The 27,972-nt window shown below is 43.6% G+C and overlaps 1 protein-coding gene across 1 annotated transcript in view; it reads left to right on the top strand.

The window, feature by feature from the left end:
* Positions 1-27,972, top strand: part of lrp1bb (low density lipoprotein receptor-related protein 1Bb) — a 252,324-nt gene that overhangs the window by 191,338 nt on the left and 33,014 nt on the right. Inside the window, exons 48-68 of the mRNA XM_078285934.1 lie at positions 990-1,118; positions 1,628-1,747; positions 2,734-2,847; positions 3,087-3,236; positions 3,485-3,607; positions 6,413-6,532; positions 7,504-7,632; positions 8,101-8,223; positions 11,087-11,227; positions 11,433-11,620; positions 13,351-13,534; positions 13,627-13,712; positions 16,698-16,820; positions 19,876-20,057; positions 20,351-20,550; positions 21,135-21,323; positions 21,460-21,608; positions 21,892-21,985; positions 22,312-22,428; positions 23,265-23,384; positions 24,756-24,875. Of these exons, the coding sequence (XP_078142060.1) occupies positions 990-1,118; positions 1,628-1,747; positions 2,734-2,847; positions 3,087-3,236; positions 3,485-3,607; positions 6,413-6,532; positions 7,504-7,632; positions 8,101-8,223; positions 11,087-11,227; positions 11,433-11,620; positions 13,351-13,534; positions 13,627-13,712; positions 16,698-16,820; positions 19,876-20,057; positions 20,351-20,550; positions 21,135-21,323; positions 21,460-21,608; positions 21,892-21,985; positions 22,312-22,428; positions 23,265-23,384; positions 24,756-24,875 (2,901 nt within the window). The remainder of the gene's footprint in view (positions 1-989; positions 1,119-1,627; positions 1,748-2,733; positions 2,848-3,086; positions 3,237-3,484; positions 3,608-6,412; positions 6,533-7,503; positions 7,633-8,100; positions 8,224-11,086; positions 11,228-11,432; positions 11,621-13,350; positions 13,535-13,626; positions 13,713-16,697; positions 16,821-19,875; positions 20,058-20,350; positions 20,551-21,134; positions 21,324-21,459; positions 21,609-21,891; positions 21,986-22,311; positions 22,429-23,264; positions 23,385-24,755; positions 24,876-27,972) is intronic.

The raw sequence follows: 27,972 nt of genomic DNA on the forward strand, positions 1-27,972 counted from the left end.
GCTATTTCTATGAAGCTTTGATATCCTGCGATTGAATATCTCTCTGTTGCCTTGAACCATTCAAAAACATTTAAATGGATATCCCTGTCCACCGGCAGAACAGTTCCCTACCACCAGCAACAAGGTATGAAAAGGTTCAGCTGCCAGCTTTGCTCTCCCTCAACCTTTACATGCAATATTACATGCAATACATTGGAAAGAAATGATGATCCTAATAGTAATAGTAAGTACTGCTCGCCAACATGTTTTTTGGTGACATCAGAATGCACCCATAATGCTGTGCAAGTCTGAGTTTGTGCAAAAATGAAAGCAGTAAGACAAGGAAATGGCTTTTCAATGGTGTCTTACTTCTGTAATGCGAGGTACTTCTGGTTCAGACTGGCTGCTGCGTGTACGGACTCTTCAAATGTGGGCAGGTCGGACCACAACAAACTGAGTGGAAGAACTGAATTCTAGCCTGTATACCATTGTAGAGGACCACTGACCTCCTCCCACACCTCCATTATATCCATTATTGGAGCAGCCAGTGGACGAAACCATGGTGTCTTAGGAAAGGGAAACAGGGTTTTCACTTCCATACCATGTTGTCACTTTGAAAGTTGTGCAGTTGCAGGATATATATGATGGGAAGGGCGGAGGGAAAGATTGTTAAAATATCTGTGATTGTAATTTTTATGTACACCTTCTGGTACATGATCAAATTTTCTTTCCACTGTGACTTTAATATCAGAATAGGCCAGGCATCTTACAGCCAGGTTTCTCATAATTGGAATATGACCATAACCAGTTATGATGTTTCCATGAGTCAACACAAAGCTGGGTGACTTGAGTCACAGAGTTTACTGTGCATGTAAACATAGCCATTGAGGTCACCTGTGTATGTATGGTGTGTATACACAGTTGTGTGGCTTGACTTTGATGCATAATGACAGGCAATTGAGTTGAAAGCGTTACTCGCTCACACTCCTGCTCGTGCTCTTCTCCTGCAGCAGAAAATTCCTCCTGCAATATCCACACCGAATTTGAGTGTGGCAACGGAGAGTGCATCAACTACCAGCTAACGTGTGACGGAGTGGCCCACTGCAAAGATAAGTCAGATGAAAAGATGCAATACTGTGGTAAGGAACACTTCAGAACACTGTTTAAAGCATTGGTCAGATTAGAATGTATCAGAAAATTAGATACGCAAAATGTCTAGATACTCTAACATGGTCAAACCCAGCTGGTATCAGCAATCAGTTACAGTACAATTTCCATGTGGATGCATAAGTACACAGTATATTTATACCTGTGTTAAAAACCAAAGAGGGTCTGAGGCACAAAAACGGATTTGGCTGAAATTTGGTGGACAGATAGCCCTTGGCCCAAAGATCAGTTAATTAGATTTTGGTGGTGATCTGCATCTGGGATTTCCCACCACTGGAAATTTTTAGTGATAACTATTATGCTGCGTTCATGTCCTGGTGGGAAAGTCCGACATCCAAGTTAGCGGCTAAACAGCATTGCATTCACACGCTGTTTTGTCAGAAAATCAAAAGCCTGAACACAAACAATAAACAAAACAAAATTTCTGGTACCACATAGCGCTGCTCTTTTCTAATATATTTCTGCATTTCACTGTGTCCAGACAACAGGAGCTGCAGGAGGGGCTTCAGGCCCTGCTACAACCAGCGCTGTGTGGCCAACAGTCGCTTCTGTGACGGGATCGATGACTGCGGGGATAACTCGGATGAAGCTTTCTGTAGCAGTGAGTCGGTGCCGTTTGATCTGCCGCTCGATCCTCCCTGCCTCTGAGGGCGCGATCCCACCTCGCTAATGCTCATGCTTATACTCCACGTTAGGCTACACGCTGCGCTAAGCCCCCCTCTGTCTAATGAGCCCCGGGATCACACAGCGCCCGCAAACTCAAAGACGCCCTCCGCCCACCTCTGCCCAAGGGAGAGCTGCCTTTGAGAGCCCAAACAATGCTTCAGGTCTAAATTGTGAAGTTTCCCTTCAATTTGGCCAAATTGACTGAATATTGCCCTGACCTTGAGGGTGAAATAATCCGGCAAAAGCCACACGAGTGTGTTTATTGCGACTGTTGAGCAGTATTTGCAGGCGTTTTCACTATTTATTCTCCCCATCATTTTCTGTTTTTCTCTGGTGTAGTGGGACTATAAGGTATTGTGGACTCTCAATACATTATAAACCTGTAGGAGACTACAGGGTTACAGTAGTATTCTCATAATTAATGTGGACCTTTCTCAGAAAGGAGACTGGGATTTCAGGAAGGAGCTTATCTCGCCGTGATGTGTCTTGCCTGGAGCATGCATTCAATTTTTAATGGGGCATCAGCCTTATGTTTATGTCCATTACTGTTAGAACATTAAATTATAGCATATATGTGGTGAAATGGCCAGTACCATTGCACAGTAGATGGTAAATGAACAAGAAAGACCCAAGCCACCACTCTCTTAACTGGATATCACATGTAAAATTTGCTCTTGCACAGCACTGCCAGGGCCATGATATCCATCCGTTTAACTAAGGTTTCGGCACAGGTGGTCCAGCTGCACGCACACTGTAACTCATCACCATCCTTTTCCGTCTGCCTGTCCTCAACTTGGAGCTCATTTTCATTCATCCCTAGACAGAGACGCTAAATATCGGTGCCTGAGCTTTACCTGTCGCTGTCGCCGAGTGCTCCGCTCGCTCTGTTATCTTTTCTGAAATGCTAATTCCGTCTCCCAGATGTCACGTGCGGCTCATCTGAATCACCGTGCCAGGACGGGAGCTGTGTACCCGGCTCAGCCTGGTGTAACCAGGTCATCGACTGCGCCGACGCCTCAGACGAGAAGAACTGCAGTAAGTCCCTCCGACTTGCGCTTTGCATTGCAAATGCATTTTAAAAATGTAAACAAACAGCCCTACCTCTAACGGATCAATTGGATTCAGTGACTTAGATCTGTGCTTGTCACTCGCTCACATCAAATCCAGTCCCCCCCCCTGCCTCCCCCTAACACACACGCACAAACACACACACACACACCACCATCACCGCCATTGCGCCAGACAGTGATTGCGGTGCTGTGTTTTGTATTCAGACCACACAGACTGCTCCCACTTCTACAAGCTGGGGGTGAAAGAGAAAGGTTTCATCAGCTGCAACTCCACCTCGCTCTGCATCCACCCCTCGTGGATCTGCGATGGCGCCAACGACTGCGGAGACTACGCCGACGAGACCAACTGCCAGGGTGATTCCCCCCCCCCCACACACACACACACCCAAAACCGCCCTCCACCGTGTGCATAGCAAGACAGATCGAGGGAGCCCGCTTCAATTAGAAAAGACTTAAGAGAGTGTTATAAACCGTCCAGATCTCATTTTCGGGGGTGATTAGGACAGCGGAGCTAGAGATTCAGAGAGAGCTTAGGAAAAGATAATGACCTCAATCATCGCTAATACCCGCAGGGACTGACTTCCCTTTGTTGTCCGTCACAGTTTCCCATGGGCAGAAGTGCGAGGAGGGCCACTTCGCCTGTCCGAGCGGCAACTGCATCTCCAGCGTGTGGCTGTGCGACGGCCAGAAGGACTGCGAGGACGGGGCCGATGAATTCCAGTGCGGTGAGCCTCGCCATGTTGACACATCTGACCACACACGAGCAGCTTCCACGCACTAAGCTGAAAGCAAGCTGTGTGTGTTTTTTGTTTTTTTTTACAGGGCAGAAGTAGGTCAGGTACTATACAGAACGCTGTCAGCCGGTGGAAAGATATTTATTTTCCATTCACGGGAAGCTATTCGTTGTAATGTGTTGTTATTTTTTTTGGAAAAGATCATTGTTTATCATGTCACAATTTCTCCGCGCTTTGTTTTGCTTCCCCTCATTGTGCGTTTAATGAGATTTCTCAACTGAGTGTTGCTGATTGCTGGAGAGTCTACCTCCAATCCTGCATTCAGATCGAGGCTGTTGAAAAGGACACCGTTTTTTTTTGTTCCGCTCTCTTTGAATTAACAAATACTTCCAGTGTAACAATTAATTAATGAGGCAACAGTCATCGCAAAATGGTTGTGGGTGATGGAAACATGCGGGTTCATTGGGAAGTGGTGACATCTGAACGGATTACACATTATCCTGCCGCTCCCCCTCTCCCCTCACCAGAGGCAACAAGAGCACTCTTGCCCATGCTTTGATCCTCGCTAATGTATGCATAAATTACCATGACAAAGTAAAGGTCTCTCCAATTAGATAGGAAGACCGTAATTAAGTCATGGTGTGGATAAATATAATTTGCCATCAAAACCGACGGCATGCTCCCGTATCCGTTCACGTGTCATTGCTTTTGGCATCAAAGCAAAATAAAGAGGGGTGCTCTAATGTATGTGGCGCGATGGTGAGCTTCGTCACAGTTCTCACAGGAGAAAACACACACATCCAAGATAATTAGATCTGATGGAGCGGCCCACACACACAATATCGTCGCACTCGCTACCTGTCTTTGAGCTATCAGCCCATTGCTTCTTCGTCTCGCCTATTAAAGAGGAGGAAGTCATGAAACTGTTAGCAATTAGCCCTGTCGACAGTGTGGAGACCTGGAGGGGTGTTGCATTACATTCTCTGTGAAGTAACAAAGCTATAACTTCTGAAATTATGGACAACAACCCCACCCACACACACACACATTGAGGGATTTTGCAGCTGCTGTTTTTCATTTTTTCATATGATTCATTTCCCCTTTAAACCAGCCAAACCCTAGCAGTTTGGGACTGATGACATAAGTGTGTATTCCGAATTTTAAGAAAAAGATCTTTCATAGGTACTTATGAAACCGAAATGTGGCCATCAGAGCCTGTTTCATTGTAGTGGAGTGTTTTTGACTGAAGTGCTGCAGAGCTTTTTAGTCCCGTTTCCTCTTACTTTATAATTAACCAGCACCTTTGTTCACATTTCAGTAGCAGCCAGACAGATGAAGGCGGTTCAGCGCAATCCACTTTTCATTTTAAATGCTATTCACATGTTATCTGATTTATTTTGTAAATTGGCCGTGAATGCTGTTCGAGAGGCGCATAACACACGAACATCATTTCCATTCCTTTATCTTGGAGCGTCATTTGTGGCCCGCGCGCAACGATAACATCTCGAGCTTCAAATGTGCTTATATCAGAACCGATATGAATTATGCCACGATTCTTTTAGAACTTCTGAATTGCTTTTTCAGGACAAATAGACAATATTCCCATTCCTCTGAGTTAATTATCATATAAAAAGCTCCAGCCACTGATAATCTGACGGCGAAGTGGTTTGAGGAAAATGTCATTACATCTCAGAAATTCCAAATTCCACATCTGATTAGATGAAACACTCATCTGTCGGTGCACAATGTCTAGTGTGCTTTTCCACTGAGCGAAACGCCATTGAAAATGGGAGACATGAAAGACTCACTTTGATACATTTAATGTGCCACAGACCTACTATTTTGTTATATACTCGAAGCAGCTGTTGGTATTTGAAATGCAAATCTGGTATCACGTACACAAAATCTGAATAATCATGATTTCCAGATTTTTGCGTTTACCTCGTCCTTATCTCCCGTCTTCGTATCAAAGTAGGTAAAGCCGGTGTGATGTACAAAGACTGACAGGGAGGAAAGCAGCGCAGCATGACACCGCCCCCCCCTTCCGACACACACACACACACACACCCTGGTAGGATCCATAATTCCTTGTATTGCGGTCTGACCTGGAGCACCCCCCCCCCCCCCCCCCCCCCCCCCCTTCTCTCAGCATCTCATCAAAGCCCTGGCAGACTTTTCCAGGCCTGACATCTGAGAAAAGGGACCGCAGTACGACTCCCTGGGGAGAGTGGGTGGCTCTGTGACACAAACTCAGCACAGATTATGAATACATCCACTCTCATCCTCATCTCTTTCACACAATGGTCTTTCCATGATGATGATCAGCACAAGGTTGTTCGGTCTAGTCGGCAGCTGACTTGTTTCCCTTCCCAGCCCTGGCATCTTAGTTTCTTAGCAAATGAAAAAAAATGTATCTCAGTGATCAATATTGAAGGTAATTGCTTGGGTATACTTAATCTACACATTTGTTTTGTGTCAGGAAAGATTGGTGTTTTATTTACAATAACCAGCAGCAATTCTCCATTGTCAGAAAAGGCTTCTTTCATGACAGAAAATAAAAAATAATATGCACAGTCCTTTGTTTGGAGGCTATGCTGCTGCGCGCTGTAAAGCAAAAGAACTACAGAGGAAAACAACAAGGCTAAGGGGCAAACGGGAGCCAGCCCACTTGTTGTGTTTTGATTAAAAACACTCTGCCCCTTCTATAGGGTATGCCGCTTTTGTTGTTGTTTCCTCTTCAAAGTTTCTTTTTTTGATTTATGGCATTGAAATCCCCCTTCCCGCCGCCCTCCGCAGACTCGTCATGCCTGTGGAACCAGTTCGCCTGCTCCAAGAACAAGTGCATCGCCAAGCAGTGGCTGTGCGACGGGGAGAACGACTGCGAGGACGGCCTCGATGAGAGCGTGCAGATCTGCGGTTAGTGGCCTCTCAGATGTCACGAGGAATCTGCCGTCGGTACAAAAGGTCACATCCACTTTATTACCCGCGACAGCTCCGTGTGTTGCTGCAGCGGGGCTGGGAAAACGAACGGACAGAAATGAAACAATGTTAATGAGACAACAAATGAGACCGCAGGCATTTCTGATGATTCGAGTGGGCGCTGAGGCAAATAGATTTTTCATCATTGAGGCCCAAGAGGCACAGCTATTTCAATGGGCAAATGAGATGTATCTGTAATGAATTCCACAATAAAAAAAAAAGGAATCCAACCACAATGAATAGAGAATGGTTGCTGTGAACATTGGTTGTATAATTGGATTGTAATGGAATGTCAAGGAAATATTAATGAAATAGCCCAGAGGTTTTTTCATGCACAATTCCAATCAAAAACAAGGAAGTGCATTTTAGCTGGGTATGCCTAATTGAACTACTGTATTTACCTTTGTTTCACTACACAATCCATTTTCATCCACTGGTCTGTTGTGCCTTAAAAGGCATTCTTAAGTCAAAGGGGAATCTTGCTGACTAATCCTTATTTAGAATAGTCCAATTATTATTTGTCAATATTAACAACGGGAGCTGCTCCATACACAATGAATATGAGACTGTGGTTCAGTTCAGATCTTTAATTCTATGGAGCTCTACATTGGTGTGACATATAGGGTGCAGGGCAAATTCTTCTCCCTTGTTTCTGCTTATGGGAGATACTGGTAAATGTTCACGGATACGGACGGTACAATGCTTAATTCGACTGCTTAAGTTCAGTGGTTTTCTCATTTGACGTAAATTGCGCATGTTTGATTCTCGGTGCCCGTCGTTTGCCACAGATTAGTTTAAAAATATACCTCCGCCGTCCTCTGTAGTTATTCCCCCTCTGTGGTGTGTTTTGACCCACTGTATCCCGTTGGCGTTTGAAACTAGAGCATATGCTCCTGTTTTCTCCTTAGGCTCAGTGACATGTGCTCCAGGGCTGTTCAGCTGCCCAGGGTCGTACGCCTGTGTTCCCAAGCGCTGGCTCTGTGACGGGGAGAGGGACTGCCCCGACGGTAGCGATGAACTCGCCGCTGCCGGCTGCGGTAAGCTCTGCCTTCTAGTTCCGACACGCTGAATAGCTTATCGCTGTTAGAAGCGCTGTGTACGTTCTCCAGCAATGAAGAATGGATGTATTTGTTTCTTAAATTACAATGTTTTTAACTCGCTCAGCACATACTGTGAATCAGCACGTACAGTTCAACTCAAGCAAGAAAAAGAAAAACACAATAATTGGAGTTATAAGGTTTTTACCCAATTGCAGCCTTCTCTCAGTGCTGTAATCTGCTGTCTCCCTTAAATAGGTATTGGGTTAATCAACTGAGCATTTATTGTTTCTAGTTTGATTCGAGTTTACCAAACTACTGTAAAACATTTGAGAAAAACAACTCAGACGAGTGGATTTGTTTTAGGTTGACCGATGTCATATATCACATACAGATATCGCATGCCAAGTATGACTAACACTGTGGATTCACAGATTATCGCCTCATCTCATTTTTCTCATACATTAGCACCCAACAACACATGTGATGACAGCTCATTCCGCTGCCGCAACAAGGCCTGCATCCCCCAGCGGTTTGTCTGCGACCACGATGATGACTGCGGAGACGGGTCAGACGAGTCGGTGGAATGTGGCAAGTAGATCTTCGTCACTCTCGCTCTTACCATATGAATATGGTCTCTTTAAAGCCACAGTAGGCAACTCTGCACTTTGGCGGCCCCAAGTGGCAGCGAGAGATAGCTGTAAGTAAAGAAAGTAAGTAAATCTTTATTTATGCAGCACCTTTCAACACAGGGGTTATAAAGTGCTTCACCACACAAAAGGAGCAACAACAATATAAAAGAAATGACACGGTAAAATCATTGGAAAACTAGCATAAAAAGATGAGTTTTGAGATTCTATTTAAAACATTCAACTGTGGGGGAAGCTTTGGACCAGGGGATGACCAGAAGTCTTTGGTCTAAAGATCTAGCTTTGTGGGGGGTCAATAATTCACTAATATACTATGGGGCCAGACGGTTTAATGCCTTATAAGTAATTAAAAGTACCTTAAAATCCATCCAGAATGCCAGTGCAGGGAGCCCAGTACAGGAGTAAGCCCTGCATGGGGTCTTTGTAATAAGTCTCACAGCTGAATTTTAGACTAATGTAATCTACCTATGGTGGCTTGAGGCCTGTGAACAAGGCATTACAATAGCCAAGGCAGGAGGAGTTTCTTTTTTTTCTTTTTTTAAACATAACTATCAAATTTAAGATGGGAGTCAAAGATGACCTCCAAATTTATTAAATTTTTAAATGTTGACGTGATGTCGCAGAGGACAAACACACTTTATGATTATGCCAGTTTTATGATTGGGGCCAATAACAACAACCTTAGTTTTATCAGAGCTAATTTGGAGGAGGTTCTGTGCCATCTAATCCTTAATTGCAGCAGGACATTGATGCAGAGTAGCAACTTTAGTGGGCTCCTATTAATTGCCATAAATTACCACACAGAGCTACAAAGTACCACAAAGAACCACAAAGTACCACAAACTATCACAAACTATGACAATGCTACAAAGTAGGCCTACCACAAAGCATACCACAAAGCACCACAAAAAGTCGTAGACATAAATGTGATGGCTTGTGGCTTACTTGGGACATTTGGAAATTGCTTGAGACTTGCTTGTGACTCATACATGATACCTGGAGACTTCCTTGTGACTTGAGGTATGATGACTTAGGGGAAGTATGTCTACCAAACACTGATTAAAATGCCCATGTTGGAACCTTTGCAATACAAATATTGTATTCTTTCCTATAACATTCAATTTGAATTCAGCATATTCTACATCAATGTACCGTACACTCTAAAAGCAAATGTTCATTGCTTAAAGTTGACTCGACTTGATGTATGACTTGACTTGATTTGATTTGACTTGACTTTGCTTGCTTCGCTGGGACTTGGGACTTGCTTGTGAATTGGAACCCATGACCCCAAGTGCCACAAAGAACCACAAACCTCCTGGGGGCGCCCTGGTGGCCAACCACTAGAGTGCGTACCATTAAGGCTAAGTCCTAATCGCAGTGGCATGGGTTCAAATCCAGCCCATGCCCTTTGCCGCATGTCAGCCCCTCTCTCCGCCCTGTCTTTCCTGTCTCTCTCATCTGTATCTGTCAAATAAAGCAGAAAAGCCACAAAACACACACCCTTCCAAGCCTGCAGTATTCCATGTCTGTAGCTGTCCCCCAAAACCTCCATGCAACACTTTCTGTTAGTGGTAGTTTTGTGGTATGCTATGCTGTGCTTTGTGGTACTATGGGGTATGTTTGTGGTACTTTGTGGTATACTTTGTGGTAATTTGCTGTACTTTTCTTTCTGGTAGTTTGTAGTACAGGTTGTGTTACGCTTTGTGGATCTTTTTGGTAGTTTGTGGTATGCTTTGTGGTTTTCTGTGGTACTTTCTGGTACTTTCTGGTACGTTGTGACATTTTGTGGTAAGTTGTGGTACTTTCTGGTATTCTGTGGTAGCTGGTAATTCTTTATGGTACGCTTTGTGTTACTGTGTGGTTCTTTGTGGCTCGGTGTGGTAATTTGTGGAGATTATCAGTACCCCTTTAGGGAGGTCATTGGGTTTTACAGAAATATAAAGTTTTGTATCATCTGCATAACAATGATAAAATATGCAGCCAAAGCTCTAGATAATGTGCCCCAGGGGAAACATATACAAAGAAAATAAATTAGGCCCAAGAATTGACCCCTGGGGCACCCCGCAAGTCAGCGGAGCATAAGAAAACTGACAATTTCCTATTTGACAAGTATGAGGAGAACCAGTCAAGGGCACAACCAGGCTAGGCTGCGTTATGTTGGCTCTGATGAAAGTTATCTTATCATCAAACAAGGATGGACAGAGCGCTCACTCACTGCTGTTTAGGGGACAATTTTGTACTTCATTATAAAATTTTGATTTGACACTTCTTGTGAGCAGAGAAGATTTCCTGCCAATGACGATACCCGACACAAAAATATTTGCTCAAAGAGGACAAATCTACGGCTTCTCAATTACAGTAGGGGCAATTCTCTGTTCTCTGTTCTCTCCTCAATTTGTGTTTTAGGCTGATAAGATGGATGTATTTTTACATAAAATTCTTGCCAAGTGAAGCTTTATTTATTTATTTGTGATTTTTTTAAACACAGTTAAATATGGCCATTGCTACTATTACTACTACCAATAATAACATAGTTAGTAGTAATAGTAATAATAGCTTTAAACATGATTACACCTGACTGGCTTGATTTATCTTTGAACCTTCGTATAATATAATGTAAGAGTTAGGGTGCTACAATGGAACATGAATAATGGTCATGAAAATCTTGTCTTGTGCAGCTTTGTCTCTCACAATTTGCAATCTAGATTCTGCTGAAGTTGAACCTCAGATTGAAGATTAGAAGCTGTGCCTTGGCGCAGCTGGAGTGTCAGTAGATGAAACAGTGGCTATCTCTCTTTCTTCAGTCTATCGCTCCTGTGGATCGGAGGAGTTTCGCTGCGGGGACGGTCGCTGTCTTCTCAGCTCGCAGTGGGAGTGTGACGGCTACGCAGACTGTCCGGACCGCTCCGACGAGCTGCCTCTGAACCTCAAATGTCTGGCCGCAGGTAAGACTGCTGTTTGGCTCTCAGCTGGAAGCTCTTCATCAGTGTCAGCAGCCCCACCACTCCACCAGGAAACTGGGGGGGACATATGGTGGAAACAAAAGGCACTATAGACCAGGGGAGCGTTCCTGAACGGAATTAATCTGTCGAGAAGTGAAAAACGTTTTCCAGCTACTGTGCCAATGAGAGTTACGTATTGCTCTTTCAGGGAGTTTGTGCAACGGCTCCTTCTTTATGTGCTCCAATGGACGCTGCATCTCCGAGGGGAGCCTCTGTGATGGGAGAGACGACTGCGGAGACCAGTCAGACGAGAGGAACTGCAATGTGAACGAGTGCCTGAACCGCCGAGTCAGTGGGTGCACACAGGACTGTCAAGACCTTCCTGTGGGATACAAGGTAGTAACCAATGGACTAGTCACGGTCCACTAGCTTGGATAACTGTCCATGTCTCCCCAGAATCACTTGCTACAATTAGTCCATAAGCCCTGCAGGTTAAGCCAAACTGCACTAAAAGTACAGTTGGAAAGGGATTACAATAGGGGTATTGGCAGCATAAATTGGTTAAATTGTAGCTGTAAGCCAATCCCTGTGGTTTGGCACTGAAACCAAACCAGACTCCACTCCAAAGACTTCACTATAAACGTGTGTGTGTGTGTGAATCCATTGTGGAATGCAGTGTTATTTAGTAAATCTGTGTCACAGTGTCTATGATAATAATAGCATGTCGGACTTTCTTTCCTCGGGTTGAACAGGATCCATCCTACTTCAGACAGTATGACTTAAGTAATATAACTCAAACTTGAATAATACTATTTAAGTGCCATTGATTACTTTTTTGAGTGAAAGTTCTGAAGCTTGCACTTCCACTTCTAATTCAGCAAGAGGGAAAGTCTGAAACTTCAGTCGTGTGGGCATGAATGATTAATGAGAGATAATGAAACAAGCCCAACTTTGCACATCATTAAACAGATAAAGATGGGTGGGAACACACATACAGTTAGTCTTTCATATCTGAAATAACCTTGATCGCTGTTAAGGGGAGTTTAATGGCCTTGGTGAGGCTGCCGGGCATGCTATCCTGCAGCATGTTCGAACGCTGAGATCCGCCCTGACAGTGCCAGACAGTTGCGCCGTGCCTGGCAACGATGGCCCCCGATGTTAAGATCGAATCCAGGTCAAGGCCGCGTCACCCTGAAGTGATCCGGCGGCCATCATCATTGGCAGACTGCAGTACTTTGTGCCTTCAGCCCCGGGTTTTCCTCCTCCCACCCTTTTCGTAAGTCGGTGCTCACTGCATCAGAAAAGTGGCTGAAAGCACAAAAAACCCCTCTCGTCCCTGTCATGACGGGGGCAAAACTGGCTAGAGAGCACCTCAATACAGACCCTCAGCTCATCCGTTTGCGGCCTGAACAGGGAGATCAGCAGAAAAGGCCTCAAGGTTACAACTTTGGCTAAGAAAGAGATTTGAACCGGGTCCAGTGCAGCTGATACAAGCACTTTGAGTTATTTTGGGGGGGCCATGGTCACTGAAATGCAGTGGAATTTTTGTGCCATGGTATGTCTACATCACGACTTTGATGTCATCATATTATACAATTGGTCGCTCAGGTGTGTGATACATTCTCTGCTGACCTGCATTACATCGATAGACTTTAATAGAAGCTATTTGACAGCCACAAATCTATTATCTATTACTGCAGGTTGTTCCAAAATCACTGAAAAAGCAGTCTCTCATGGCTTATTGCTTTTAATATAAAACGCAAATAAAACGGCATTGTATTAAAAAAGAAAGAACATAATTTGTTCAATAAATCTTTTATGTTTAATTGAGAATTATTAAACGATAATAATTACATTTTTATCTTCCACCAAGGAGTGTAGCTCTTGAACTAAACAGATTGCTGAGGGACATATAACTAGCAGTATGAGTGGTAATTTTCATGTATTAATTTTTCATGTATTAATATTTAAATGAGCTGTTATGTGGTCACAGGTGTGTGGTTATATGTTATGATATTACATTATTAATATTTAACGGTTATGCAGTGAAACAGAGGCTCTCTTTCTGAAACCGTGTCCACATTCATCATCATATCTCCATTCGCTGTGTTTTTTTGTGTGACCAGTGTAAGTGTTGGCCTGGTTTCCGGCTGAAGGATGATGGGAAGACTTGCGTGGACATCGACGAGTGCTCCTCCAGCCTCCCCTGCAGCCAGCGCTGCATCAACACCTACGGCTCCTTCAAGTGCCTGTGCGTGGACGGCTACGAAGCCCTGGAGCGCAACCCCAACACATGCAAGGCTCTCTCAGGTCAGCTTTGTTTTCTGACTCTCTCCCGGCTCGCCTCAGCGTGAGGTGCGAAGTCCCGGTGGTTATCTTATGCCGTGTGTCCTTCCTTTCAGTCGAAGAGCCCTTCCTCATTATGGCAGACCACCATGAAATCAGGAAGCTAAGTGTGGATGGCTCAAATTACACCATCTTGAAACAGGTGAGAGACTTCTGCATCATCGCCTAATGGTGTCGGTGGATCGACTCATAGCTAGGAGGCATCTATGTCAATCACATTAGCATGTTGTCTCTCTCTTTTTTTTTTACCCTTTTAATTGAATCTCTCCTGCCTCCCGTCCCCAGCCTGTCATCTGCACACTGGGAGTATGGTTTAAATGTGATACTGTGAACCCCACCACTGAATTAGTGTTGGCTGTTAAGTCTTTCTAATGAGTTAGACAGGGTCACGAAATGGCCGAGCCTTAATGAAGCAACAGTTAAGATGTGTGGTGCCATTACTCAGATAACAAGGACCACAGTCGGGGCCAGTTTGGAAACACTCTGATTTCATCAGATTTCAGTGGGCTGACTGTGTCGTTATGTAGACCTGCTAAATGTGTGGGTACCATGCAGTGGCTTTGTAAAAAGCAACAATACATCATGATGTAACTGATACCACATCACATTGTGAAGGCATTGTAGCATTTTTCTTTTGTAGGAATGTTTGTAAATCATGCCATTTGCTGCGGTGCAATGTCTTAGGATATAGTACAACATCTTCAACATTATGTAAAACTATTTATGCACTGTGTAACCTGTGTAAAAAGTAACTGAACAATACTGAGAAGATTAGAAGGACTGTCAGAAGGAATGTGTGTGTGTGTGTGTGTGTGTGTGTTCTCCACCCTCAAGGAGCTTTTTTTTGTAAGGCAAGGGAGTTCAACATCAATTGGAAATAGCACACAAATCTAGAAACTATCCTACTATTCGAATCCTGGCACACCTCGCAGCTAGCACTCATCTCTGTTTATGAGATTGTCCGCTGTCCTTCATGATTTCCCAGACTCCCACCATATGGGCAGATGATTCTGGCCATTCTGATTGGCAGAGAGCAAAATGACCGTATGGAGGACCCCATGGAAAAGCCATTTCAATCATTTCCAGGTCTCATCGCGGCTGTCGCGGTCATGGCTCGAATCTGACTGTTGATTATCATAAATCGCCGTCTGAGATTTAAATCAACCGGCGGGTCCCCCTGGAGAGTCTCCTCTTAAAGCCATGCTATCCTCTCCACTCACTGTGTGCTGACTGTATTGGGGTTCTCACCAGCCACAATTCACTTTAATCACTGCATGCTAGCGTTAATGGAAGCTAGAGTGGGAGATATGCATATGGGGCTGCTAAGTGGTCCTGGCGGATACTCCACTGACCTCATATCACTTTACCACACCATTACATACCCTGTTCAGATCATACGTTCATGATTTTATGTAAATCTCAAATGAGCCAATCAGTTTTTATTATACATTGCCGCTGCTTTTAACATAAATTTATTTTGCAACCACAAACGCCGTTGATGCATGATATTACACTATCACTCCACGGCATTTTTCAAAGCTCATTCAACAGTGTGGAGTCACCATGAGTTATCAGATTATGAACAACTATGTATCTTCCTATATCAGTCAGTCTGATTTCTGCTTTGTCTTTTTGTCTTTTGTTCCTGAGTTCCTTGTGAAATACTACACTACCCACAAGCTTTAGCAACTTCCCACCAATTGGACAGGTTGCTGTTACCATAGAAACGTTCCTCCTCACAAATCAGTAATCACTATTGCATTATTATATTATTAGTTTCACTGCTCAGTATGAGGGAAAACAAATCAACAACATACCTGTAATGCTGTATGGGTTGAGAAGTTCATTCTCGCTTTAAAAATGTTACATACACAGTCTTGTACTCTTACCCTTTTTTTTCAGTTTTTCATGTTTTTCTGAATCTATTGTTACAAGCTCATGATTCATTTTGTAGCTGGTTAGTTTGGTGTACAGCTTAAAATTCTCTATATCATGATTTTCTGAATTGTCTATGGAGAAAAAAGAATGTGAAATCTACTTCTGGAACCAGGAACCCGAAAAAAAGGGTAGTGGTCACATTTCATCTCTATAGCTGGTCGTCAGAATAGCAGCAATGGAGGGGCCGTTCCCCCAGGACCCTTTGGTGCCTGTCTGTGAGGGTGTTGATGAACTGATGAAGACGTCTCATTTCGCCTGTCAGACTCCCTGACACCTTTTCTTGGCGCCCATAGCGCGAGACAGCGGGGGCAGGGGCGCTTGTTTGGGGAGCGGCTCCGTCTGACTGACAGTGGGGTCTTGTGAGCATGACAGAGAAGGGAAGTACCTCACTCCTCTGCTTTGATAGGGCTTCAATCTGCTCTTCACCGGCTCCTCACATGCTTTATATAGCTGAAGGCAATGGAACCTATGGGGAGCACCTCCAAAAATCAATATTGCTTGTAAATATCACAGGAGGTACAGTAGGAGTTAAGCTTTCGGTGCAGCTCGATGCTGACTTGACGTGCTGTCCTGTTTAAAGTTCTCATTGTTGGCATTTCCATTAATGTGCATTTACAGTATGTGTATAATGAATGAAATTGGATTTAACCTCATTGCATCGGTTTCATCTTGTTTAGTGTTAGGGTTAGCAGCTGTTTATATCGTCTGGTTACTGCACGTTGTTTACAATAAACAACATGGTCTGCTCCTGCTAGAGTGCATTACAGTCTAGGACTGTTTGCGTCAGGTTTATGAATTAAATCCTGGCTCAGCATAAGAGCGCTCATTAGCCACTCATCCATGTGCTCCAACAGCCTTATGCCATTCTATCTCTTTTACATTGATTTTTCATTCCGCTTTTATTTAGTCAGGTTTGCATCATAGAGAGAAAGAAGTTCAAAGTGGGGTTTGGACCTAGACCACTTGTTTTATCGACCCGCATGCTAACATAACTTTAGCTTATTATCATCAAATTTTTATGCACTCCCCAAAAATTCTGATTTACCTCTGTTGCCACTGAAAGTACCTCGAGGTTTATTCAACTTCACAGAGAACTCAAGATCACTTTAAGCTTCATTTGTATTCAAAGTGTAAATGAGAGTTTATCTGTTGATATCTACCTTATGCTTTCTCTCACTGTGATCCTCAGGGTCTTAACAACATCATCCACATAGACTTTGACTACAGGAAGGAATTCATCTATTGGGTGGACTCGACCAGGCCGAGTGGTCGCAAGATCAACAGAATGCGCCTCAACGGGAGCGACCTCAAGGTACGGCGGGTTTAGTCGCTATGGCCTCACCATATGCTGCCTTGTGCCACTTTACCCAGGAGTCCCCGGCCCATTACTTTCCCTGCTCCCTCTCCACTTGGATCATGCTGCCATCCAACTCCTGTTTCATGCTTTTTTTGAACTACTATAATCAAATTATGAAGATGTAAGTCAATAACAGATTTTACAATTTGAAGATGTCACTTGTGTGGTTTTGGAAATACAAGAGTGTCGCTTCAGTGGCTCATTTTCATTGTCAGTGTTCAACTGATGATGGGCACCCTTCATCCTTTTTAGAGACAACATAATGGACTTTTACTGCCCGCAGCCAACAGCCTGTTAGCTTCACAATGAATGTGAATTAATGGTGGCAATATCACCAATGGCTTTCAGATGAAAGTAACAGGCTTAATAACACAATGGCGCTCTCTGGTGTAATCACCAAGGTCTGTCTGGGTCACGGGATCGGAGCCCAGACACTGGGACGTCAGCAGAACACCTGCTGGGCACCCCATCCCACATCTCATTAGCATTGGTGTGTGGGGGCAAAAGGCTCATTCAGCTCAATTACTCCCACAGTCTCTGTTTGAGCCACCGCCACAGCGCAGCGAAAGCACAAACTGTTTGAGGTACAGATCGGGGAGGTTCTCACACTGGGGTTAATTAGAAGAGCCAATGAGATCCAATGCCGCTGGTACACGCCCACCATATGAGGAAGTATAGACTGGGGAGCAGGAAGGATTTCTATAGGCCCCTTTGATGCCAAGATAGCAGAATTTTCATCCAACGCTGACACAGAGAGCGATTGAAGTGTATGGTTTCTTTAAAACAATATTTGGGAATTTTATTTTCACTTCTCTTGGCACTTGTTACCTAGTGGATAAAACAATAAGGAAGGTCATGATCCGTGTTTATTTTTATTTTGTTTCCATCTTTGGTGCTCACCACTCATTACTGTGGTGTTTCTGCACTGCACTTCCCAGAGATCACCTGTCAATCAAACAGTGTGTCCAGTACTGTGACCTTTTTTTCTTTGGATTTTCTGTTGATGAAGTTTGAGTTTCTGTAGTTGTTGCTCTTTTCTTTGTCTGTTCAGCCATGGTGGCTGTTGCTGCAGTTTAGAACAGCAAATGTGAAAGCCTTCATGAATAGGTTGAATTACTGTTATGTTACATCAATCAGAGATAGATAGTAGCAAAACGGACATTTAATTATGTGAAAATGCCATAGCATCAACAGCTTTGATCAGTTGTCTTGGAAAAGTTTTAGCCAAGCATACAATACTGTAGTTGGTTTTTTTTCCACCGCACAGCTATTGAAGTCACTTTCAGACACGCGTGTTTTACCTCGACAGCCAAAAGCAAAACATTTGTCAGCCGAAGGTGAAAATACTTTCAGTGATAGTATGTATCAGATATACTGTGGATCCATCGGGTCTTTATGTTTTGATGAGCCACATTCAAATGTTGACATTTCTCACAAGTTAACCTTCATTTCCACATGAAGCAATCTGTTGGATCAATACAGTGAGATGCGATGGAGTAATGCCAGAGGCTGACTCCATGCGATGAATATTAATTCCTAAAAAACTCCTTTTTGCTTGAGGGGAGGGCAGGCGCTTCTGATAGAAAACAACGCTCAATTTGTGACATTTTGACTGTTTTAAGCTCAGTTTAGTCCAAATTGCTGCTTAGGGGACAGCCCCGCTCTATTGGCAAGGCTATGTATTTTCTTGCAAACGATGACAGAGAAGGCCTCAAAGCACATCATGTCCCTTAATGGCAGATTGCACGGGTGCCGGGGGTTTGAAATAGTGTTTTCAAGGCACTGGTTTCATCTGCCAGCTGGCACAATTATTGTTTATTCCTAACAACTGGTTTTGATAACTTAAAGGCTAAGCCATCTCGGGGATATTGATGGATTTCATGGATAGTTCCTAGATCCATTTTTTTTTTCATCATTAAGATACCTTTGCTCACTTTTTTTAACGAAATCCTTCATTAAGATGAGAGCAACGAGATTAATGAGAGCATTAATCAGGATGTTGTTGCCACTGCTTTGCATTTCTCTTCCTCCCTCTCATCTCCCATATCTGCCTCTCTTGCTACATTTACATTTTACATTTAAAGCGATTAGCAAATGCTCATACGCAGAGCAGCCTACAATGTGCAACAGTAGAATAACCTTTAAGGGACTTGTTCAAATTAGTTCATGTTGTTGCTGATTATCAACACCAAGTCAATACTCTCGGATTGCGCAGTCTCCTCGTTGGAACCAAGATGTCTGTGTTTTAGAAGATAAACACATCAGGGGGTAAAAAATGTGACAAAAAAAAAAAAACTTTGTCTTTAAAAGTTCCTCATGTGCCTATTTCTATATATTTCGTAATGAGAATATATCAAAATCGTCAAGTTCATCAACCCACATGCAGTTGGTAAAGATTCTGATTCGATGAGATCTGACTCACCTTGTTTTTTCTGACTCATCAGTTGGTTGAGTAACAGGCAGTCAATAACCTTGTATTGAGCAACTGCTTATTACCTCATTCTGACACCTATTTTCTCATCGAATTTACATGATTTGTGGGTGACCCATTTTGGGATGAAAATGGTGAATATTACCAAAATGCGACACTCAATACTAAAAAACATCACCTTCCGGTCTGCAGATATGACCATTAACCCTCACGCTGCACTCCCCTCTTGCAATTTCGCCTCACAGATGAAGCATAAATGTTTCCGTCACCATAGCAACAGAAATCCCTGACATAAAGTTGTTTTTCTCAAAAACTACTTATCACAATAAAGTCAATTTTAGCTCTAGATGTTACATGTGTGTGGTATCTCGAAACAGGGTCAGAGTGAGAGCTCTCTGCTTCCTTCTCCTCTCTGCTATTTTTCTAATAGCACACTGGCTGATCCCTCATACAGCCTATGTTTTAGTTACTGCTGCCAATCTTCTCATATATAATGGTAAGCTGATCAAGGAGATTGTTTGCAATCCTAAGGGTCAAAACTAGCTACTGAACTTGATTTCCCTCTCCCTGCATTACCAGATAGTCCACAGAACAGCGGTGCCCAGTGCCTTAGCAGTGGACTGGATAGGCAAGAATCTGTACTGGTGCGATGTGGAGAGGAAAACGCTTGAAGTGTCCAAAGCCAATGGCCTCTACCCCACCGTCCTGATCAGCTCTGGCCTCAGGAACCCTACTGACCTGGCCCTGGACCCCCAGACTGGGTAGGCATATTATCCTTGCTCTGATTGATATCTGTATTTTCTCTGAATTTCTTTGTCTTCTCTTAATGTGTATGTCCAATCCATGAATTGGCCATGGTTTAATTTCACAGCTTGAGGGCAGAACTAGACTTGCTCCTTCAAATGCGTAACCTGGAAACTCGTTCGATCCAGCTCTGGTTGGAGAATTTTCAATTTGTGTGGGAGATAGGGTTACCTGGTCATTGATTTTCATCTCTCTAACGTTTGCTCACCGTTTGGCATAGCTTTCTCAGCTGTACAATACTCGTGCCTAGGTATGTGTTCTGGGTGGACTGCTGCGAGGCCCCTCACATCGGGTGTATTGGCATGGACGGCCGAGGGCAGGCGGTTATCATTGACACAGAAATCTATAGCCCCACTGCTCTCACTATCGATTACACCAACAAGAGGCTCTACTGGGCAGACGACAACCACATCCTGTTTGCCAATATGGATGGCACCCAAAGACACAAAGGTGAGAATAAATTGTTGTCGGTGTTGGCAGACACCAGTTGTGATAGGTAGTTGTTGAATGCTTTTGAGGGCAGCGGACACACCGAGTCAACATTTTACATCTTTTATGTTTCAAAGACAGAACCTTCACACCTCACAATAAGCTCTACCAGCCCTAAAATCTGGTTCATGAATTACTTATAAAGGTCTAATAGGCATCTCATAGATGAGTTAAACTCTAATGATAGAATTTTGTGTGCTTATGAATGGCTGTGTTATTATTTATTAATGCTGTTATGATGTGAAAATTGTTCACAATGTTAAAATTGGCCGTGTTTGAAATATAAAGGTTTCCAGGGATCTCCCCACAATTTTATGACATGATGCCAAATGAAATCAACAAATATCAAATTACCCCAAATACCCTGACAAATGGTTCCGTCGTGGATTTGACCGATTGGAAGTTTCAAACGGCGTTGCTGCAAATTTCCAAAGCCACTGTTGCTCAATTAGGGGCGAAGCCTGGCTAGCGAATTGAATCAAATTGATTCAAATTGAATTAAAAGCTCCCCCGGGCCGCCCCGTGGCCATTTGTCCCTCTTCCAGTGTCCTACGATCACATCCAAGGGGTGATGGCGCTGACCTTGTTCGAGGACTTCGTCTACTGGACGGACGGGAAGTCCAAATCGCTGCGACGGGCCCACAAGACGACCGGGGCCCAAGGGATCGAGCTCCTCAACTCCTGGCAGGCCATCAAATCCATCAAGGTCTACCATTCCCTGCGCCAGCCCGAAGGTAGGAAGTCCATCTGGCACTCCACCCCCGCGCCGAGCAGTGGTTACAGGTCTCCTTTACAGTATTAAGAGGGAAATGGTCTGTGTAATACAGTTCGGTCGCCCACTTACGCGCTCCTCTCTGTCTTTCTGTGCAGTGCCCAAGCACCAGTGTCAGGTTGCGAACGGCGGGTGCAGCCACCTGTGTCTCCTCTCCCCCGGCGGGGAACACAAGTGCGCCTGTCCCACTAATTTCTACCTGGCCGCCGACAACAAGACCTGCCTCTCCAACTGCACTTCTAGTCAGGTCAGCCACATTCCTCTTCCCTCCCAGCTGTTTTTTTGTTTTTTTCCCCCATCCAGATCAGTTCTCTTCTCCCCCCTAAAGGCGAATCATTTGTTTCATTGCCTTTTTCTCTTTGTTGATCCGCTCTCGCACGCTACGCTCCCGTGGCATCGCTCCCATGAAAGCAGTGGCGTAGCGCTTTCTACTTTGGCTTTTGAAGAGCGCTTGCAGTTAAAACACAGAATCCAGTTTTCATGCAGACTCTGAATTTGGTATTGCTTGTGTTCCGCGGGGCCCCCGATAGTTTCGCTGCGGGACGGATGAGTGCATCCCGTTCTGGTGGAAGTGCGACACGGTGGATGACTGCGGGGATGGATCGGACGAACCTGCCGACTGCCGTGAGTGCCGTGTTATTCCAAGGTTGTCCTTATAATGTTGGCATACCAAATGAAGTCAAGTGCTATTTTAGTGTGCTCCAAGGGATATTCAAATTGCACTGAAACCTGAAAGGACTGAAATCTCTGTCTTTGCTGCTTATAGAACTTTCACTTTGATGACCTAAAAAGACCACTCTTAACTTGTTTGTTGTTTAGGTGTTAAACACTTGGCGGTATTTGCTGCTTCTTTTCCTCTTTCACACATAAATTTATGCAGTTGATGTTGAAAGTGCATTAGTATTGGAATGTGAATTCTCAGAAATAAGTGGTTGTTTTCCTCTAAACAGCGGAATTCAAATGTCAGCCCGGGCGTTTTCAGTGTGGTACCGGCCTTTGTGCTCTTCCTCCTTTCATCTGTGATGGAGAGAATGACTGCGGCGACAACTCAGATGAAGCTAACTGTGGTAAGGATGGGACAGCTATACTGTTTAGAGTTTTTTTTTTAGTTGACGTCATTGCGCTGCACTGTACTTTCTGTAGGTGACGCTCATTTCTTCGTTCAGACATGGCTATCGCTGTTCATGCTAACTACCCAGTTCTTCTTCTAGTCATTCCAAACAAACCGCAAACGTAAGACACATCACTTGTGATCACATGTGCACTACAGGATTTTTCCCAGGAAGGACCAACTAGACACCGGGTGTTTAGAACAGTGAATGTAAAAGCTTTCATGAACTGGATATAGGTTGAATCACTATTGTGTTATAGTAATCTGTGATAGAGAGTAGCAAAATGGTCGTTTGTTTATCTGAAAATGTCATAGATTATTACTTGAAACAAGATTGTTACCATAACATACCATATATATATACTTAATGATTAAAAATAAAGAAAATAACATCTTATTTAAAAGGTGGGCAATACTATTCCCTCTCATGATAATAGCTAAATAAACAGGGATGATATAGATTTGAGTCTGTTTAGGATATGAAATTATAAAATGATTGGTTCCATACACAGTGGGACAAGCAGAAAATGGTCTGGTTCAATCAAGCAGCAGGATAATCATCTCAATCATCCTTTGATTCTTAAAAGATGACAATACTAAAAGCCTTCAAATGCATTTTGAACCAATCTCAGTACCGTTCACATAAAGCTTACATTATCGACCTGTTTTCTTTCACCAGACGCTCGTGTGCGAGTCAGACAACTTGTTGTATTCTGCTGGATGTTTTCTTTGGACTCAGAGCCCTGCTTAATTGTCCGCCCTCCCTCTGCTCCTGTCCATTTTCTCTCCCAGAGACATACATCTGTCTGTCTGGCCAGTTCAAGTGCACCAGGAAGCAGAAATGCATCCCGCTCAACCTGCGCTGCAACGGCCAGGACGACTGCGGCGACGGCGAGGACGAGACAGACTGCCGTAAGGCTCTCCGCTATCACTTTCAGACCCCATTGTCTTAGAAATGTCTTTACTGCGCTTTTGGACTCGGAAGCTTATGGACTTATCCCGTTTGCGATGGCCCTGTTCCAGCGACTCAGCAAAGCCCGAGATGGAAGTTATTATGAGAAGTTTTTTTAAAGATGGAATCTAACGGGTTAAGATAAATCACCTTAAAAGTCTTTATTTGACTTGGCGAATCCATTTCAGAGCGTGGACAGACTATGCGGCACCTTTGACAACGTGCCGTCGTGCTTAAGTATTCCAGAGGCAAGCCTGGTTATAGCCTGTTCCTGTGAAAGGGGATTAGATATCATTGAATCACAGAGAGGATGAGAACAGAATTTCTCCGCCATGATGTAACTCTTAACTATCACAATATAACCTCCGACAAGTGTTTCAGACTGCCGTATTTGTCTTGCGTGTGATTGCGAGAGAGGGTGAGAGGGGGGCAAGGAGAGAGAGGGGAAGAGAAAAAGAGAGGGAGAGAGACGAGATTTGTCTAAGCTTTAATTAAGGTGAAAGCTAATTACTTCACCCCGTTTCAAACTTCCAGCATGATTGGATGTGGTTTTGAATGCAGTTTTGAATGCACTTTTTGAAAGGACACTGCAACGCTGAAATTAAAATGCTATCTGTAGCCACTGTGATGTTTTACAACAAACGATTGCTGCATTCCTGCTACTTGGTCTTGTGTGCAACACAACTATACTCTAAAGGGATGCTGAGGGTTTGGGAGAAATTCAGGGAAATTCCCCACCGGTTCTCATATCACTGCATTTTCCCCCTGATTGTAGCAGACTTTCAAGTTAAAGTGATATTGAACTTTGGCAGTATCTTGGGTTGTATAGCTTCCTGGACATGATAAAACCCCAAAATTTGCGATTCTCTGTTATCTGTTGCTCCGGTAGAGGAGATTGGAGAATTATGTTTTTTTTCTCTCTCCATTCACTGCCATTGTATGATGGAACAGTCTGAAAATCACACTTCAAGCACATAAACAAGTGCTAACAAAGCAGATTCTGACAATATAAAAAAAAACTAGTCATGCTGCTGAATTGTTTTGAAGTGAATCGCTTTCTTTATGTTTATTAAACCTTTTAGTTTGAACAAGTGGAACACCGAAATCCGGTCGGAGGAAACTTATGATGGAACAAAGAAAATAGTACGTTTATCAATTATTGTAAACAGGTGAAAACTTTTTTTTCACTTTTTTTCACCTAGTTACAATGTTACTACCAAAGTTCAACATCACTTTAACTCTACGAATCCAAATTTCATACCAGTTGATCATCAGTTGCATGGTCTTGTCCCCTCCTCCTTCCCACACCCTCCCTGTCTCCCTGCCCACAGCGGAAAGCACTTGTTCCCCGGAGCAGTTCCAGTGCAAGGCTTCCATGCACTGCATCTCCAAACTCTGGGTGTGCGACGAGGACCCGGACTGTGCAGACGGGTCAGACGAGGCTAATTGTGGTGAGTTGCAGAAGCCCACTTAATCATAAATCACACCACTCCACTTGTTTTTCAGTTTTTCGGGGGCCCGGGCGAAGAATCTGATTAGGAAATGAATTAATTTTACACTTGGGTTCACTCCGGTCCGACTCGCTCCCTGTCTCGACTCGTTCTCGCTGCCTCTCTGGTTGTGCTGAGACTGAAGGACAGCTATCCATAGTCAGTAAGAGCTTACACAAATAGCATCAGCCATTCATTCTGTGCAGCATTTTGCTCAGTCTAGCCTTTCAACATCCCCTTACACACACACACACACACACACGTTGAGTTTCTTCTCACTAGCATAAGTCTTAGGTCAAAGCCATTTTTATGAGAGCAGGTAAACAACCTTGTGTCCTTTTTTTTCCTCAAAAGAAATCAAAGCCCTGCCCAATAATATTAGATTTGCTTGCCTTCTCCTTAGCCGGCATTCTCCAATCCAGTTCACTTCACTGTGAATGCAGAGCTTAGTAAAGTTCAGCACATAAAAAATGAGCAGGTGAGCTGATTTCACCGTCCTGTCGTGCAAAAATGAATTGGACAAGCAGCTGATAAATAGGCGGCATTGATCTTTTTTTAGTGAGATATTGTTTTTTTCCCTCCCCATTTCATCCTAGTGGCAATTATCTTGGCTCGGTGAAACCGCTATTCCTTTTGAGGTTATCAATCAGAGATCAAATATGTCTTCACTGAAGAAAATGGTTGCAAGCTGCCAGCTACTCCGTTTGCCATATTGTGTATGCTGTAGTTATTTATCTTGATCCTTTTCCTCTCGAGCGGCTGCTCTAAATAAAAATGGATGTAATGATGAAATATCTGAAACCAAAGCACCAGTTCAGCACTCATGTACCAGAGCATTGATGATATTAGAAACATTTCCCTTTTTGCTTGTTTCTCCTGTGACGATGTCTACACTTTTTTTTATCAAGCTTGCCATTTGTAGGCAGGGTTGAAGCAATAGCTTTGTTTTGCATTCCACTTTCAACCAAGACAGACGAATAGTTTTAAAGCTACAATATGTAACTTTTCACCTTGAGGGAGGAAGTGTGTTGTTAGTCCCGCCCTCCTCCCTCTCAGTTGGTCACGTGCCCGCCCCGACACTTCTAGCCTGAGGCTGAGGTGAAGAGGCAGACAGCGAACGCAGCCAATCTGCAATAAACGCAACGCTGATGTTCACTGTTTCTGAATGTTTAGCTTCGCTGTTCTTTCTTGTCTTACTGCTCTCCTCCATTGTTGTTGTTGCTGGGACTTCTTGCTCTGTGGCCACTAACCTCACCTTGATAGCCACAACCCAGCTCACTGCTGGCCACAACCACAGCAAATGGTATACGCCCCAAAAGCTGTTTTCAATAATTTAGGGGGTTAGGCATGAACAAAGGGTCACAGACAGACACAGACGGATAATGTATAATGCCTAATATATCCTATTTATTGTTATCTTTATGTGAAACAAGTATATGCAGTGTGTATGTGTGTGTGTGTGTGTGTGTGTGTGTGTGTGTGTGTGTGTGTGTGCTCGGGCCAGGTGGTGATGCTTCTAAGTGGTTGTTTAAGTGGCGTAATGTTGGCTGCAATGTTATCGGCATATGTGCCCTCATGCAGCAGGTTATTTACACATGAAAAGTGCATTTCTGCTGTGATGCTGCTTGCCTAATACCTCCTCTCAATAAATTTCTCTGTTATTATAAGCCCATTTCATGTGAAGTTTTTGCTCTTTAATATGTGTTATTTTTAATATCTATATCTCAGCTTAATATCTACTGACTTACAAAGACCCCGATGTCAAATTTGGTACATTTTTATCCCGGTTGTACTTTATGTAGCTTATTGATGCTTGATTTTAGCACCTCAAACAATATCATCAGCAGTGCTTGTCAGTGTCTACATCTCAAACTGCCTCACCCAGAAAAGTTGTCAGCGCTTAAAGAGCATGCAGAGGAGATAATGCTGATTTTATGTCATCTTATTATTCACTTTCAATTACCACAGCCTTTCAAGGAAGTTTTGCTTGTTAAGTTTGGCGACGTAATGAGCTCTGACTGAGAAGGGAAATATTGCCTTTTGCTGTGTCACGTCTTTTATGCGCCGTAAGTGACTGAGCGGCTTCCTAATGAATTGCCGCCTTGTGTCCTCTGCTCCCGCGCTCAGCCGTCTCCGCCGCTCCTCTCCTCCCGCTGTCATGTCGGAGAGGGATCCAGCCAGAACCTGCCACCTTCCTCTTTTGATGCATCTCTTCCCTAACCGATAGCAGCGTTACCTTGGCCATTATCCCCCCGACGACGTCTGCGCTCAAATGACTTTTTAAAAGGGAGATCTTAGCGTGACTTTGAAAAGCCATTCTGAGGAATTCGGATAGAAGTAGCGCTGGAGCAAATATCAAAGCGCTGGTTCTTTTTCAAAGCGACGCAGAGATTTCGAATAATTCTAACTCTAATGACCATCGATGTTTAACACTAGAAAGCCCAAGCTGTCAATTAACAGCTGTTTTTAATTTTAGAAGTGAAATATCTCAGCTTTCAAAACGAACATCTCAGGCCCTCCATGACTTTTCTTATATCAACTTTGTATTTCTTTTGTTTATGATTATAACCCTTTGGGCAGAGCAGTAGTCAATTGATGGCAGCTTTTGCAAGTTGTTCACATGGAAATGGACTCACAAGCACCATGCATCTGGCTCATTCCTATAGCAAGCACAAAACAGTTTCAGCTGATATGAAAAAGCAAGCAAGAAAAAAATCATTCCTGCTTGCACAATTTTTGTTTATGTTGTAGGCAATACACTTGGAATATCTGATACGGAATAATAACTTTATCAGGCATTTTGAATAATTCTAACTATAATGACTTGATGTTTAACGGTAGATACAGGAATGCGGTGAGCTGAGTTACAACTCAGTAACTAAGGTGCTGTAATAGTCTGCAGTAGATATTATAGATTGGTGCTACAATAGTAATACCTCACTGTCATGTCTTCTGTTGGTATTTTCCTATTTGTTGTCCTGAAGAGGCTAAGGGAACAGCAACACTTTGCTTTTGGCATCAAGCATCATCTTACAAAGCCGAAATCAAACTCTTCAGC

Source organism: Centroberyx gerrardi, chromosome 10 (genome assembly GCF_048128805.1).
Source record: "Centroberyx gerrardi isolate f3 chromosome 10, fCenGer3.hap1.cur.20231027, whole genome shotgun sequence".
Taxonomy (NCBI): domain Eukaryota; kingdom Metazoa; phylum Chordata; class Actinopteri; order Beryciformes; family Berycidae; genus Centroberyx; species Centroberyx gerrardi.